Source organism: Lissotriton vulgaris, chromosome 6 (assembly GCF_964263255.1).
Source record: "Lissotriton vulgaris chromosome 6, aLisVul1.2, whole genome shotgun sequence".
NCBI lineage: Eukaryota > Metazoa > Chordata > Amphibia > Caudata > Salamandridae > Lissotriton > Lissotriton vulgaris.
The window spans coordinates 1,509,296,701-1,509,313,984 of NC_141694.1; the positions used below are offsets into that span (position 1 = coordinate 1,509,296,701).

The following is a 17,284-nucleotide window of genomic DNA, read 5'->3' on the forward strand; positions in this document are numbered from 1 at the left end:
AAACAATTGTTGGAAGCTGTAGAGAAAACTATAGTTGAATTTACAACATACAACACGAACCTAAAAATAACTAAGGTAGGCAAGGATATAAAGAACTTTAAATTAGATGAGGTATACCCATATCTAAAAGAAGATTTCTTTGTTAACAATAATCCGAGTGCCCTCAACCTACAATATAGAGGTAGATCTAGAAACAAATTTATCACTTTTTCAGAAAGTTCATCAGACTCAGATCAAGGGGCATACGGTGGCTTTTATCCATACGCCCCATACGGCCAATACCCTATACCCTATCCTCCTTTTTTAGGCAGAGGCAGGTTTCGACCAAGGGGAGGGGGCGGCAGATGGAGAGGGTACAACCAACAAATGAGGATACCACAACCACAAGGGATGTACCCACAACAGGATCAATACCAGAATCAAGAGGAGGAACCTTTCAGGACGAGGAAGAAAACCTACAGACGTTAAGTCTGTTAAATGCGAATAGAGAAAAAAACTTGATGCCCATTTACAATTTGTCGGAATACATTCCGACGGAAATAGAGACAGCAATCCTAAGTAAGGGGCTATCGTTTGTACCAACAAACCTACAAAACCCAATAGAAACCAAAAGAGAAATATTAACTTTTCTCAGAAAAATTAGACTTCAGGCCTTTTTTCTAGAAAGAGAAGCTAAAGAAACGGTAAACATCAGTGGTTTGAAAAATAAATCTAAATTCCTACCAGAGAGTGTTTTACTGCCGCCAGATATTTCAGTATTTGAAGATGTAGTTTTACGTGAACTTGATGAACTACAATCCAAAAAAATCTTTTATAATACTAACTGCAGTAAAATGGAGAAAATAGCATTAAAAAACCTTTCAGAAAACGCGAGTTTAATTATAAAACCCGCCGATAAGGGAGGTGGAATTGTGTTATGGGACGTGCAGAAATATGACCAAGAAGTAAATAGACAGCTGTCCAATAGGATACATTACAGAAAATTAGAGATCAATCCTTCAGTGGGGCTAAAAGAAAAAATCTTTGATATCACTAAGGAAGGCTTAGACCTGGGTTGGCTGTGTAAAAAAAAATTTGACTTTTTAAACACAGAAGACAGTAAAATACCAAACATTTATGTACTGCCCAAGGTGCACAAGTCAATAATAGACCCCCCGGGAAGACCTATTGTGTCGGCGTGCGGGTCTCTATTAGAACCCTTGGCTAAATACACAGACTTTTTCCTGATTCCGATTGTCAAACATACCAAATCATACATAAGAGACACTATGGATTTTATATCCAAAATTGAGAAATTACCATTCGATGAAGAAACCCAATTGCTAGTGTCATTTGACATAGAATCATTATACACAAATATACCGCAAGATGAGGCGATAGCGGTAATGTCAAGTGTATTAAATGCGAGAGAGAGACCACATCAAGTCCCCTCAGAATTTATTGTATCCTTGGCCAGTATTTGTTTAAAGAATAACTTTTTTAACTTTAAAGGTCAACTTTATCTACAAACATCAGGAGTAGCAATGGGGTGTAGCTTCTCACCAGAGATAGCAAACCTTGTGATGGCAGAATTCGAAAACAAATTAATTTATAGTGACATCAACCCCTTCAGAAATTGTATAAAATTCTGGTGTCGCTTTATAGACGACATTTTTTTAATTTGGGAGGGAGATATCATCAGGCTACAGGATTTCCATAATTGGCTCAATTCCCGTACAGTGGAATTTAATTTCACTATGGCATACCATCAAAAGAAGTTGAATTTTCTAGATGTCTATGTACAATGCAATGAAGGAGAATTACAAGTGAGCCTGTACACTAAAACGACAGACCGTAACACACTGTTACACTTCTCCAGCTGCCATCCCAGAACCCTAAAAGAAAACTTGCCATACGGCCAATTCTTGAGGATAAAAAGGAACTCTAGTAAAAAAGAAGACTACTTTTTGAGCGCAGAAATCCTCAGAGAAAAATTGGTTAACAGAGGTTACCCAAAGAGGTTAGTGAAAAACGCTCTCAAAAGAGCGTGGTTCACTCCAAGAGAAAATCTATTAACACCTAAAATAATGGAAAAAGAGTCTCCATTAACATGTGTCTTGACCTTCGACCCAAAAGCTAACAAAATCAAAAAGATTATCCAGAAACATTGGAAAATCATAGAACATCTAGGAATCCAGAAACCTCTATTTGCGTTTAAAAAAGGCAAAAATATAAGACAAATGCTTGTGAAAGCTGAGAGAAAAGAGGACAAAAAAATAACAGATCTGAGAGGAATGTTAAAATTGCCCCCTATAATTGGCCATTATAGGTGTTTGAATTGTGTGGCCTGTAATTTATCATCTGACACAAAAGAAATAGAGATCAATGGATTAGTACACCAACAAAGGAGTTTTTCTAATTGTAACACAAGGAATGCAATTTATTGTATTACTTGTCCGTGCAAAAAGACATACATTGGGCAAACCACCCAGATGGTCAAGAAACGCATTCTGCAACACAAGTCACGTATCAAATGCAAAACTACAGGGGCTCCTTTAGTACAGCATTTTGAAACACACCAACATTCAGAGGAGGATATAATCTGGTCAGTATTATGTGTACTAGATAAGACCAAACCAGAAGAACTTGAATCTAAACTAAACAGATTAGAAGCAAGACTAATTGAAAAATACAAAACAGCAACCACAGGGTTGAATGAAAAAGATGAAATCTGGTCTTTATTGTAAAGCTGTGTAAAATAGGAATGTAACAAACTGTAAATTTGTTCCTTGATATGACATGTAACGGATACTGTGGAAATATAGTAATTGAAAACATTGTTTAGATTGTGAGGAGCGACTGACCACTTAATTAAATATATATACACTATTACTTTAGACTATATTATGAAATAAGCCTCATAATACAACATGATCTATAAGTAAAGCATAGAACTTATAACCCGGTTTTTTCATTAATATGGTGTATTCTAATGAGGGTAGCCATCAGTAATGCCTTTCTTAACAGAGAACCGAAATAGTCCCTCATTTGTATCAATGTAGGTAAACAAGAAGCAGTATAAGTCCCCTTCTCGGTTTCCATATATACCACTCCGGAAATGAGAGTCCTTCCTTAGTGTCGTTTAAATAATAGAGGCGGACATACACACACACTCCAGAGAGTCGACCGATTTGGAAACAAGGAGAGACAATACTAAACGTAAGTGATATGCGCCTGCTAGAGACTTAACAAACGCGGTATGCACACAACGCGGTGCTTATGAAAACGGGTCATGTTTACATATTTTTCAGACCCCGGGGAGAGAGGAACGCGCACTGCTGAGGCTTTCACCCGTGATTGAGCAATTAGAAATATTTAAAGAGGCGCTTGGAGCGCGAGCTGAGTAAGTCCGTTCCCAATTTATTTAGAAAGCTTGATGGGAACCGTGAGCCAAATGGTTGGTTTACATTTACTTATAGTGGTCTCTTTCTCCAGATGCTGAAGCCGTGAGGCTTACGGACATAGCAAGATTATCATTGTTTGGATTGCCGAGTGCGCAGAGAGTATTTACACATATCAAAAGGGCCCAGGAAAAAGTTGATAAGGGTTCTCGACTCTAATACCGGGTAAATACCACTACATTTGGATAACGCTTACTGAGTTAGAAAGTCTTCTGTAAAATATATGTAACCAGAAACAACAGAGGGTATCTATAGAAATCAGCGAGATCAAGATACAATGCTCTTACTAGTTTAATGAATTTAATTGTACTAACGAATGGCAGGTTACAAGGGTCAGTTCGCTCACAGAAGGAATACTTTATAAACTATGTTTGATTGAATGTCCACATGTAAATATGTAGATAGGTATTTTTGGTTATTAATTTTTGGACCTTAAAAATGATGTCTGTTTCCCTTCTTTTTAATTTCTGTTTAATTGTTGTTTGTATAGATGGATTGTGAATAGCCCTAGTCCTGAAGAGGCCAGAATTGATTGGCTGAAACGCGTCGACCATACAGAGACAGCAGATACATATAAATAATTCTGATTAATTTGAACAGTATGTTGAGGGATCTTTAAGACATTGGGTTAAATTATTTCCACCTAATTGTTTTCCTCATATGAGTCTGCGTGATCTCAATAGGAATGTCTATTTAAGGTTTTGGTGAGACATCCTAACTCGAAACGAAGGGCTTCTATTCTGTTGTATATATGTAAAAACTATTTGTATATACAAACGTGTTTTGAAATCAGAAATGAGAGATATATAAATTTTCTTACTTGATAAAAATAAAAAATAAATATCATTTGGTAATAACCGCTTACGTGTCTGTGGGTCATGATGAGATAGGAGGCTATATAAAAGAGATAAATATACTTAGTTTGGTCACAGTGATATAAACACTAATATAGGGAGTACTTTATTTTTATTCCTTATTATTTCAAATTATAATACATACCGTATAACCAAGGTACCAATTTCTTATTTGAGTCTATATTACCCAGGTACCCTTTGGTTTAATGGGTTTCCCCTGTCCTACATAGAGCATCTTCATCAGATAGACATCTCCTCAAGAAGGAGACAGGCTAAAAGGAATTGACAACCACTGCACCGAAGGAACCCCAGCATGGTAAACCACTTGGAAGCAACACATTTTCGGCATTTTTTAAAATACTTTGCCGCAGTTGTAGTGCCACCTTTTGCGGCAATGCTTTGTACACCCACAGAAATACAGAACTGCAGTGCCCCCGAGAGAGATAACACAGCCGCTCCGTCAAGGCTACATTTCTGGTATTCTAAGTCGAGGTAGAAGGGAAATGTCATTTTAACAAGAAAGGGGATCAGCTGTTCTCACACCAATATTCTATTTATATTCCACAGTACAGGACAGTTTCCAGTCCAGGTCCTGAGGAGAACCCCTTAAAAAACACGTGGGTTCGAAACGCGTTGAATCTATGTTGGAACGAGATTCAGGAAGGGCATATCAGGACTGTAAATGCAGACCAAGTCTACCTAAGTTTTTACCCTTGGACTCAGAAGGTTCCAGCATAGTCAAGCAAGCAGGCCAGCTAAAAAACCGAACGGCCCCTTGCTTGTTTGTTTGTTGTATATCAGGACTGGTGCCTCAAACATTGAGTGAAGATAGGCATCTTCTGTCTGTGTTTTTGTATATATGGTGTAAATGTAAATATGTTTCATTTATAGTGTTCGTAAAATTTGTGTTGTGAATATTGCATTTTATGTGAATTTTGCTACTGAAATGGTATCAATGTTCGGACATATATGAATGTGTTTTTTTGAAAATGAAGGACTAAGTAAAAATTACTAAATGAAAAGTGTGTCCGCTTAGATCTATTGGATAAGTGGTACTTGATTAGGTCCTTACAAACAATCTACCTGGCCATTTGTTTTGCTGTTTCAATTTAGAGTGGTCTAGGCCAGTTAGTATATAGACCCAAGCCTTCTTTGGTTTCCCTATCTGATGAAGATAGCAGCCTCACTGTCATGTACATATTGATCCTTGCAAATTGGTCTTCTCCAGATTTGCTCTTTTAGTGTTAATGTGCCATTAGTATTCCACTAAGACCTATTTAGCATGGATGCAGTTGGTCAACAAATGGCTATGTGAGTGCTGAATTCTGCAAGTAGGGGCAGATTTCTCTTCTTTGGCATAATTAATGAAAGGCTTAGCTTGCTTTGTTGGCCCATTGGTACACCCAGCTTTGAGGTGCACACTAGGTGATCTTTGCCTCGTTTAATAAGATTTGTGTTAGTCTTGCATAATAGTGGTCTTTATTCTAGGGTATTTCAGGGGAGTTGTCCTATTCTCGAACTATAACAAAGCCCCTCCCATGGTTGTCACCTCCTCATGCTACCAGCAGTGAATGCCAGTGATATAACACATGGTCCGTTCCTGAACATAATCCTTATAGGCTTCCCATGGGTTTGTGGGAGAGGCCATAGAGCCTTTATTAGGACTAAACTCCTTCAGGAAGCAACTTAAACTTTTCTGTTCTTAAACAACATTTAAATTGCAACTGATGTGATTGGTTTTGTGTGTATTGTTCCTGTATTGTCATACCACCGGGACGCATCTTTCCTGAGGTACCTGCATGCACTCTTTACATTTTCTCTCATTCATTAATTTATTGCAGTATGCACTCATTGCCTCACCAATGTAATCCTGGCACCTATATCGGTCACCCACAAAGCACGGACTCGCCACCCCTCTCTGTGGGTCTCCCATCGATTGCCTAGCACAACTTCCATAGGTGAGTGGTTTGATAGACCACGTGCAAGAAAGTGTACCTGTTTAACGTCAGTTAAACCTGTCTCTGGCATGAAGAATGAGTCCAGCCTCGAAAATCCACCATTGGATTACATTGTTTCCTGCATGTCTACTGCAACTTCAGGACCTGGAAGAGAGACATAGTTTACCAGGTATACAGCTCACCACATTCGTGCTCTCCAGGCCTACAGAGTGATGTAGTCTTTGGAGCATTGGCCTTCTTCGCTGTCCCCTCCAAGGCTTGCTCAGCAGGGACCCTATGCAGCCTCTCACATTCGGTGTGATCAGCAAGCCGATACCTCCCAGTGTGTCCCACTGGTGCCTCAGTCTTTCTCCTGCAGCCACAAAGGAGTTGTGGGCACCCTCCCAGCCAAACAGCACTTCACAATGACTGCTTGCTGGACCTGGGGGCACAGGATAAACTTGACACTCTGTAACCATTACAAAGTATTGTGGAATTTCAATTTCGAAGGATTTATACAATTTTCCTGGGATTGTCTGAAGCACCAGCCACCTTCCCTGGTTGTTTCAGATCCCCTGCAAAGTGATATTTACTCTTGCCCTACTCAGATTATCTTTACTTGCAGCTATGTAGAGCTGATTTAAAAATATAAATGTTGCACTCTGTCAGTCTACAGTGCTTCCATGTGCTTATGTATAGTGCGGACTAAACATACCTCAAGTTATAGTGCTTTATAATACATACTCAGCAACTCTGGTTTAGGGAATAGCTAGTTTCTGGTCCCTTTCTCCCCATAAGAACATTATAGACAGTACTTACCACACACATCAGAACCGTTTCTAACACAATAATGATAATCACACTGTAGTTTTTCACTTATAAATGATAATACTCTTAAAGTACTCTCTAGACGGGTTGTCCGCATCAGGCACACATGGCTTTGTGAAGCACAGCTAAATCAACAGCATTGTGACACACCATATTAGCACATACCATAAAAATACACAGATAAAATTGTTATAAACACAACACACGCACCTCACAAAACTTTGCCCTGGGTTTGCCCTGTCTAGTAAGCACTCACTACTCAATGACAAAGCAATGGGTAAGTACCCCAATGTGAAGAAAATTCAGAGAAGTCATTAGGTACACCCACACACATAAAACACTGCAAAGATCTTCCTTATCAGTCTTGCTTTACTTTTCAATGAGGTCACACAAAGCAGTCTGAAACTAAACATCACATTTTTATGCTAACCATTCGCAAGACTCCAACAAACAAAATGCACGCTTCTTTTCTGCTTTTTCGAATTCTGAATAAAAGGGTACAGAGATGGAAATTGTTAGTGCCATAATTGTAGATGAAAGTGTTATACAAGTGCCAGCAACATAGCATACAGCTACTGAACGCAATAGATTTGAATTAGTTGAAGATCGCAGTGGCCCTTCAACCCAAATAGATTCAAAATCCATCTAATTGTATACATCAAAGCTCACAATATTTGATTGGGGAGTGTAAGTAATGATATCCGTATTAACAAAAATAAAGTCAAAAACTTGCATAAAATAGTATTCAAATGCTTTTGTGAGTTCCAATATGGTTTGAATGACTTATTGCCACATTCATATACACATCAATGTTGTACAGAGATCTTATAGTTTCAATCTCTGTTCACCTCAAGCTTTTGTTCTCATTGCAGATAATAGTCCATGTTCATTTGGCTTTTATTTTTTAAAATGGAGATGAAAATTGTAAATTAATATCTTAATGATGATTCCAAATTCTTATAGCTCTTACTGCCAAACATGTTTTATTTGCTTATCTGTATGGCTGTTTGGAGCTAAAATGGAAAAACTAAAGAGTAGATGGACTGAAAAGACAAACAATTGGGTGTACCATAAAAAAGGAGACAAATCACTCCTAATAGATGCAGAAACAGTTAACTATCCAGCAATTTGATAACCGTATAAAATACAAATAAAAATTGAAAACTTAAGCAATACATTGAAATGGTTAGCCAATTTGGAATCTATTGACCAGGTGTTCAATCTACAATTATATTTGCTAGCGCTGTTGCTAACAGAATTTCAGGTAATATGTTACACCAAACAAAAAATTATCTAAAGATATTCATATTTCGAGGAGATTATATTTTCATAAAGAAACACACACACATATATATGTATGTATACATATATATGTATGTGCGTGTGTGTATATATGTATGTGTGTGTATATATATATATATATATATATATATACATACATATATATATATATATATATGTGTGTGTGTGTGTGTATATATATATATATGTGTGTATATATATATATATATATATATGTGTATATATATATATATATATATATATATATATATATATACCTACTGGCGGTCGCCAGTAGGTATATATAGTTAGGATTTTTTCTCTATGGGATTTTTGAAAATTCTATGTCTAATAACTTTGGCGTTTGTGGACGGAATTGGCTGAAATTTTCAGGAAAATGGAACATTTTGTTTCTGAGCAGCCCCTGACAATTTGGGGGGGTTTCATCAAGGGGGGGCCGAGAAAAAAGGGGGGTCCCAAAACGCGTTTTTCCCATGTTAATTTCCATAGGGCGGTTGGCCTCACTTTTAGCTCGAACGGCTGAATGGATTTGCACGAAACTTGGCAAAATTGTAGGGACTGTTAGCCCGATGTGCCTTTGCTAGGTCTCAATATATGTGCTCCAGTGGATTTTGAGTAATTTAGGTTCAAAAAAAGATATATATCTGGGCGGAGCCTAACCACACATCTGATCTGATTGGCTGTCAGCACTTCATCCAAGAAGTGTTGGCAGCCATCTTGGGACCAATATACATGATAGCACCTCATTAAAAAGCATTGTAGTTAATAGAGGGTTTTAGGACTTTAGTTACATTATAAATCATTTGTTGATGGTACCATACTCGTTTTAGGAATTGTGGTGGGTTCTAAGGTGATTTTACCATGTGAAAAAACCTTCTGCTGTGATATCATGAATATTGTTTGAAAGAAAACTAATATCTCATGATTTTCCCACAGTGGTTTGGAAGGGGATCTATAAGCTAAACTGAAAGCATATTTTCTGTAAATTCACATTATCTTTCTCAGTCATGTGAAAATGAAGTCTGACATTCTCAGTAAAACATGTACATCCAACAAGGACAGAGACTGTCAGTTGATTCCTTTGTGTTCTACTGCAGCCTCCTAGAGTGTTCTAAAGAACAACTAGAGCGCTAACAGTCCTACTTATTACAAAAGGTATGGCACACCTGAAGCCATCTTCATTGGAATAAAGTGGTAACTCTTAAAACATTTAATTTAAAAAGAAACAACATGAGGGGGTATATTTTGCCATAGAAAGTATGATTAGTGCTGCAGAATGAAAAATTAGGGCACATTTTGAGTGACTTCTCAAATCCTTTTCTATTTCATTAAAACATTCTGACATGCAGTCTCCCAAAATGTCCACCAGAGACAAAAGAGCCCAAATGTAGCCCAAATATCACCCAGATGTAGCCCAAGTATAGCCCAATGACAGAATGTCCCAGAGTGTTCTAAAGAACAACTAGAGCGCTAACAGTCCTACTTATTACAAAGGTATAGCACACCTGGAGCCATCGTGATGGGAATAAAGTGGTAACTCTTAAGACATTTAATTTAAAAAGGAACAAAATGAGGGGGTATATTATGCAATAGAAGGTATTATTAGTGCTGCAGAAAGAAAAATTAGGGCACATTTTGAGTGACTTTTCAAATCCTCTTCTATTTCATTAAAAAATTCTGACATGCAGTCTCCCAAAATGGCCACCAGAGACAAAAGAGCCCAAATGTAGCCCAAATATCACCCAGATGTAGCCCAAGTATAGCCCAATGACAGAATGTCCCAGAGTGTTCTAAAGAACAACTAGAGCGCTAACAGTCCTACTTATTACAAAGGTATGGCACACCTGAAGCCATCTTGATTGGAATAAAGTGGTAACTCTTAAAACATTTAATTTAAAAAGGAACAAAATGAGGGGGTATATTTTGCCATATGAATTATGATTAGTGCTGCAGAAAGAAAAATTAGGGCACATTTTGAGTGACTTCTCAAACCCTCTTCAATTTCATTAAAAAATTCTGACATAGTCTCCCAAGATGGCCACCAGAGACAAAAGAGCCTAAATGTAGCCCAAATATCACCCAGATGTACCCCAAGTATAGCCCAATGACAGAATGTCCCAGAGTGTTCTAAAGAACAACTAGAGCGCTAACAGTCTTACTTATGACAAAAGTATGGCACACCAGAAGCCATCTTGATTGGAATGAAGTGGTAAGTCTGAAAACACTCAATTTAAAAAGGAACAACATGAGGGGGTTAATTTTGCCATAGAAAGTATGATTAGTGCTTCAGAAAGAAAAATTAGGGATCATTTTGAGTGACTTCTCAAATCCTCTTCTATTTCATTAAAAAAATTCTGACATGCAGACTGAAACATGCACTTTGAATACCAGCAGCAGACGTCCCTGGTGAGCAGTAGCTTTACTACAGTGATCTAATGTGCAACTAGAGTGCTAACATTCAGAATTTATGGCAAATGTGTGACACATCTGAATGCCTTCTTGATGGAACCAAAGTAAACAAGCATTGAAAATGCAATAGATCTCGCCCTCGTTTAAGTTAAAGCCATTCTGTTTGTAATGAGGTGGCTTTTTAGCTTTGCTTTTATTAGTGTTTTTTCAACTTTCATGTAAATAACGCACCGTTTTCACCAAATCGACTTTGCCCAAGCACACCCTTCCCTTCGGCCAACAAATCCCAAAAATTCGGCACACCTGCCGATCCACTCTCCCTACAGCTCACCCAAGCCCCGTCCCTCTAGCGCAACTGGAACACCCCAAATTCACCTTCTCCATGCGCACCAAAAACTCCCATTGAATAACATGGCAATTCGCTACTCCGCACAAAAATTGCTCTTTAAAGCACTTCCACTGCTCCGATCCGCTTCAAATTTGGCTGGACACTAGTTCCAGCGATTCCCTAACATCTCACCAAAAATCAGCCCAATCCATCCACTGGAACGGGGACGAATTTCAACCCGAATACGCGCCCCCCGCAAACACAAAAAAATGCCATAAAACGGCCAAATCTCGACCAAAAACCGCCAAAATCCCTCAAAACCTTGCCAACACCAATACGCACGAAACTGAACTGGCCCCTCAGCCCTAGGCTCCGGGAACCCTACTTAATTGACCCAAAAGCCCTAAAAAAGCAACATAATACACACGAAAACGCCCTAACAACCCTAAAATGCATATAAGTATATGTATGCATGCATTTATGTTTGTATTTATATAGATATACAGATGATATATGTTTATATATGTATGTATATATATATATTCACTGAAAAAACCATAGGCTATAGACCATATATAGTTAGGAATTAGCATTTACAAAACCTTGAAAATTCACTGAAAAAACCATAGGTTATAGACCATATATAGTTAGGAATTAGCATTTACAAAACCTTGAAAATTCACTGAAAAAACCATAGGTTATAGACCATATATAGTTAGGAATTCGCATTTACAAAACCTTATTTTACTCACACAAAACCATTGAAATTCCATATATAGTTAGTTGCACTAACTATATATCGCGCACCCGCAATCCACTGCTGATGATGTCACATATTACATCATTCATGACATGGTCAGTGACATCACTGATGACATCACTGATGACATCTCAAATGACATCACTGATGACATCACTGATGACAACATCCAGTGAATGTATGTTTCTGTAAAGTTAAAATATGTCTTACATATTGAAGAATGAGTGGATGTATAAGTGTCTGGATGAAGGATTTAGTAGGTGCATGACTGACTGTATGAGTGAGTGATTAAATGTGTCTCACTGAGTGCATGGGTTAGTGACTAAACTGTCTTAATTTGTGCATCATTATGTCTGTTGTTCTGTAAACTGTTGCATGTGTTGATAAGTAGCTATATGAGTAACTATATGGGTTATTGATTGGTTGCCCAAGTATTTGTATGGGAGACTGAGTGTGTGTGTGGGTGGCTGGGAGGTGTATGACTCTGTGCATAGATGTGTGAGCAGTTGATTCACTAGATGTATGGTTTCAAAAGTGCATGTGGAAACAGCTGTATGGGCGGTTGACTGTGTGCATGAGTGTATTGGTGAGTAAATGGATATCTCAGTGCTACATGTCAAAGTAAGTACATATGTAAAACACAGTACATGTGAGAGTTGACATATATAAATAACTGTGCATAAGAGCCAGTGAATGTGTGAGTGGCTGTATGGATCATTGTGAACTTGTATCAGGGATTGTATAAGAGAGTAAATATGTGTTAGTATATGTTTGAATAAGTAAAGTTTGTATAACTGTATAGTTGAGGAAATGGAGGTGTGATTGATTCTTTGCATGACTGACTAGGTGTGTGAGTAACTCCATGGATGAGTGACAGTCTGTGAGTGTCTGTTTACACTGATTGTATCTAAGGTTATATTAGAGTCTGAAGAGGTTCATCGTATTATCACATGAATGATATCATCAGTGATGTGATCAGTAATGTCAAATGAGATGTCATCAGTGATGTCATCAGTGATGTCATTTGAGATATCATCAGTGATGTCATTTGAGATGTCATCAGTGATGTCATCAGTGATGTCACTGACCATGTCATGAATGATGTAATATGTGACATCATCAGCAGTGGATTGCGGGTGCGCGATATATAGTTAGTGCAACTATATATATATATATATATGTATATATATATATATATATTCACTGAAAAAACCATAGGTTTCACACCAGTTATAGTTAGCTGGAAATTTTACTGATATAAAACCATTGAAATTCCCACGTTATAGTTAGTCGGACTCACTATAACTTGCGCGTGCAATGCACTGCTGATGACATCACATATTACATCACTCATGACATGGTGAGTGACATCACTCATGACATCACTGATGACACCATCCAGTGAATATGTGTCTTTCTGAAAAATAAATATTAGTGAGTTATGTTTAAATATTTAAATACATATATTAGTGTTTCACTTTGTGTATAAGTGGCTACATGTGTTGATAAGTAGCTACATGCGTATGTATATGGGTTATTTGATATTTTTATTAGTATCAGTTTGAGTGTCTATATGGTTTGGTGGGGGTATTACTTAGCACATAGATGCATGAGTGACTGACTCTTTGTTTGTATGTGTTTTGAAGACAGCATATGTACAGGACTGTATGGGTGGATGAGTGTCTATATGTGTTTGTTAGTGAGTGAATGACTGTCTCACTAGTGTCTTTATCAGTAACTACATATGTTTTAATCTAGTATATATGAATATTGATGTATATAAGTGAGTATATGTGAGAGTAAGAGATTGTAAGAGTTCCTGTTTAAATAAGTATGTGTTTCTATAAGTGATTGTTTAAGAGAATAAATATGTGTAATTTTCAATAGAAGTAAGGTGGAAGTGTGTGTATAACTCTATATTCAAATAAATGGTTGTTCAATAGTTTATTTGCACGTGTGAATATGTGTGTGAGTAACTTTTGGATGAATGTCGGTGTGTAACAGGATGTATAGGTGTATCTCTTCATATGATGAGTGAGTATATGTATGAGTGACTATATAGAACTGTTGGTGAATGAGTGGATGTGTATATAGATAGTGGAAGTACAGAATTGCTTGTTGTAACTGATATAGGTATGTCCATTTTTTAAAAATTTCAGTTTCTATTTTTGAATATGTGTCTCAAGGGTTACTTTACACTGAGAGGAGGTCTGTCACTGTGTCACAAGGATGGTGTCATCAGTGATGTCATGAGTGATGTCACTCACCATGTCATGAGTGATGTAATATGTGATGTCATCAGCAGTGCATTGCACGCGCAAGTTATAGTGAGTCCGACTAACTATAACGTGGGAATATATATATATATATATATAGTGTGTTATAGGACTGATATGATAAAACTAAAATATTTAGTATCTTTAGTAATCCTATTGAGCAAGCAGAGAAATCCCAAAAGACCTACTGTATACTTCAGATTTTAAGTTGAATTCAATAATAATTTAACTTCAGGCAAATCTGTTTATCTTCCTCTAGCTCTACAAGGTCATCCTTACTGTTACAGCAGGAAAAGTTATATCGCCCATATTTTAAAATCTATCCGCAAGAGAAGCCATTGAATGATAATTTTTTATTTTTAACAGTTTTCATTAGTATTGTGATTGAGTAAAGATATGCGATAATTATCCTTTCTTACCATATATGTTGTTTATACAGCCAGTGCAAACAAATTCTGAATTAGAAAGTGTTCTAGCATATAGTTAATCATTCTGGTTCCATAATCTAATAGTGCAGAACCTACAAATGTAATGAGTTAAAGAGTTTATAGAATTATCCAATTACTGTAACATCTCTAATCTAATGGAACAAATTGCAATAGTACCAAAATCCTGAACTTTATCTATTTACATCAAAACCGATGAGTTCCCAATTCAAAGCATCTTTCTCATGTTTCAGAAACACAATAACGTATCAAATTAGAAAGACTAACCAAAATTACTTCAAGAAGAAACAAGATGGACACCAAGTTAAGCAGAACATTATTATTCTAAAACTTCACATTCTTAAATGTCCTCACTACAAACTCTATCCTATTTGCATGTAATCAAGGTCACTTTGAAGATTTCATAAATAACTTTCATTTTACTCAATGTTATGGGGAATATATCAAATATTGTGCACATGTATGTGCTGTAATGGTACAATATTATGATTAATGTGCCATCTCCAAATCCAAAAAGAAGTAAAGATAAAAATCCATCCCCATGTTACAAGCCACCAGTATCATTGATGAATTATCAAGGAACAATGGTCCCTAGGTAGAGAATCAATATGTTAGTAAAACAGAGTTTAACAAGATAATCATAATTGAAGAAAAACATAATCAAAAGAAAACCTATTTCTAAAAAAAAGAAATTGAGAAGTATTTGTGAGATCAAGTGCGCTTGGTGCTCAGCATTATAAGGACTCTGAAAAGAAAGAGCCCAAAAGCATAATGGATGGTTATCATGATGTGGCTGAAGGCTGCAGCGGTTTGTCTATTGCTGGGATTATCTAGTGAAGGCTACGAGGGGAGCTACTGGTGCCAGTGAAGAGGCAGAATAAACCTGAAGCAGTGGATCTGATAGCGATCAAGGAGATGGAATCCGGGTCTTGAAAAATATCTCAAGTTATATTGGCATCCTTTTTGGCAGGATGAGTTTGTATTGTGGGTGCTGATGGCAATCAATGGGATGTGAAATGGATAATGTTAAGGGTCCTGTAAATTATACTGCCGTTCTTTTCCCTCTCCAACAAAAGGACTACAGTGCAAATGTCAGATTTGAAGAAAAAGAAAATGATTGATTGGTCATGGCAAACACTTCACCAGAGTTTCCGAAGGTCTTAGCAAAAGCGAGGTAGATGCAAAAGTGGATACTAGACCTAAACTCTGTCACTTAATAATTTTTTGTATTATTATCTATGATAATTACTTTCTCTGTGTAAATAGTTATATTAGTTGTTTAAGGTTGAGATATCAATTTTAAAATACATATTCAGCCCGTTATTCTTTGATTACCTTGTATGATGTATTCACGATCTGTTGTATTTCCCACAGTATGAAAACCCCTGGACAATTCCAAATCTTCTCTCCATGACGAGAATTGGACTATCACCCGTATTGGGTTATTTAATCGTTCAAGAAGATTTCAATGTTGCGCTGGGCGTTTTTGCATTGGCTGGTGTAACAGATTTGGTAAATATTGTATTGAAGTTTTTAATTTATAATTTGTCTAAATGAATTGCATAAAAACGTTGTTAAAAAAAATCAGCAATATGTGGATTGACCCTAAGGCTCTTTGGTTAGATGTAACAAGGTAGCAAGCAATTTGCAATGTTTCGTCAGGGTGGAGGAATGAGTGGGTGACATGCCTTAGACGAGAGCAACAGTGGCCTGTCCTTTAGGGCGGAGGGACAACCCCCTCCACCTATTTGACCTACGTAAAGAGTGTCTGTCGGGATGAGCAAAGGTCAGCCTGACAGACTCTCTTATTTCATGTCAGACAGCCAGGAATTAGACATGTGCAAAATGCGCTGGCGCCTGGCAGTCTGAGCGGAACTCTGCTGGGCTGAAGATACCACAGCCCTGTGGGCATGACATTTTCAGCTGGCAAGGCGCCTTGAGGCCTTCCCCTTGTGACGAGGGGGAGCATCAGGAATAGCTTTAGACCTGGGTGCTTCGGTTTGAAGCTCTGAAGTGCCCTGGACCAAGTGTCTATCATTGATATCACTTTACAGAGTAGGGTGAAAGGTCAGCAGTCTCACTGACCCTATCCCACTCTGTGAGGAGAAAGGGACTAATGCCTCCTCTCATTGGCTGACTTAAGGTCAGCCAATAAGAGGTGGCAGCAATGAACCAATGAGAGGAGGCAGCAGAACCACAAGACTTATCATCCTGCCGAAGGTAAGTGTTCTTTTTTTTAAACGTTTCGTGCATAAAATCATGTATGAATGTATTTATTATTTTTGAGTCCATTCTGTGATTGGGGATTTGTGTAGACGTGAATGCATGTGTTGTGTGTATGTATATAGATGTGCGTGTAGCTGTCTCGCCAACCTGCCCCCCCCCATTTATTGTTGAAATACCGTCCGTCACAGGGCGAGAAGGCAACTGCCTTGTAGTTAACTGCACGTGGGCTCTTTTGAAATACGACCCAAGGAGGGAAAATAAACAGAAAATATAGTAGGTTTGCAGTTGCTTTAGTCTTCCATGGTGTCTACACCTTCCTCTATCTAGTACATTGCTTATCCAGTCACAGTTGTCTTCTGCTGGGCAAGTGACACCTTGGGTATGTCAAATGAGACTTTTGTGGTGTCGAAGCTCCAGAATCAGCAGTCGCATCTGACTCAGCATGCACCGTCTAAATCTGAAAACTAGAAGGAGCCGA

General features: G+C 37.6%; 1 protein-coding gene across 1 annotated transcript in view; it reads left to right on the forward strand.

Annotated features, from left to right (window-relative positions):
* Positions 1-17,284, forward strand: part of CRLS1 (cardiolipin synthase 1) — a 103,598-nt gene that overhangs the window by 17,441 nt on the left and 68,873 nt on the right. The window contains exon 2 of the mRNA XM_086927686.1: positions 15,955-16,092. Coding sequence (XP_086783812.1) covers positions 15,955-16,092 — 138 coding nt within the window. The remainder of the gene's footprint in view (positions 1-15,954; positions 16,093-17,284) is intronic.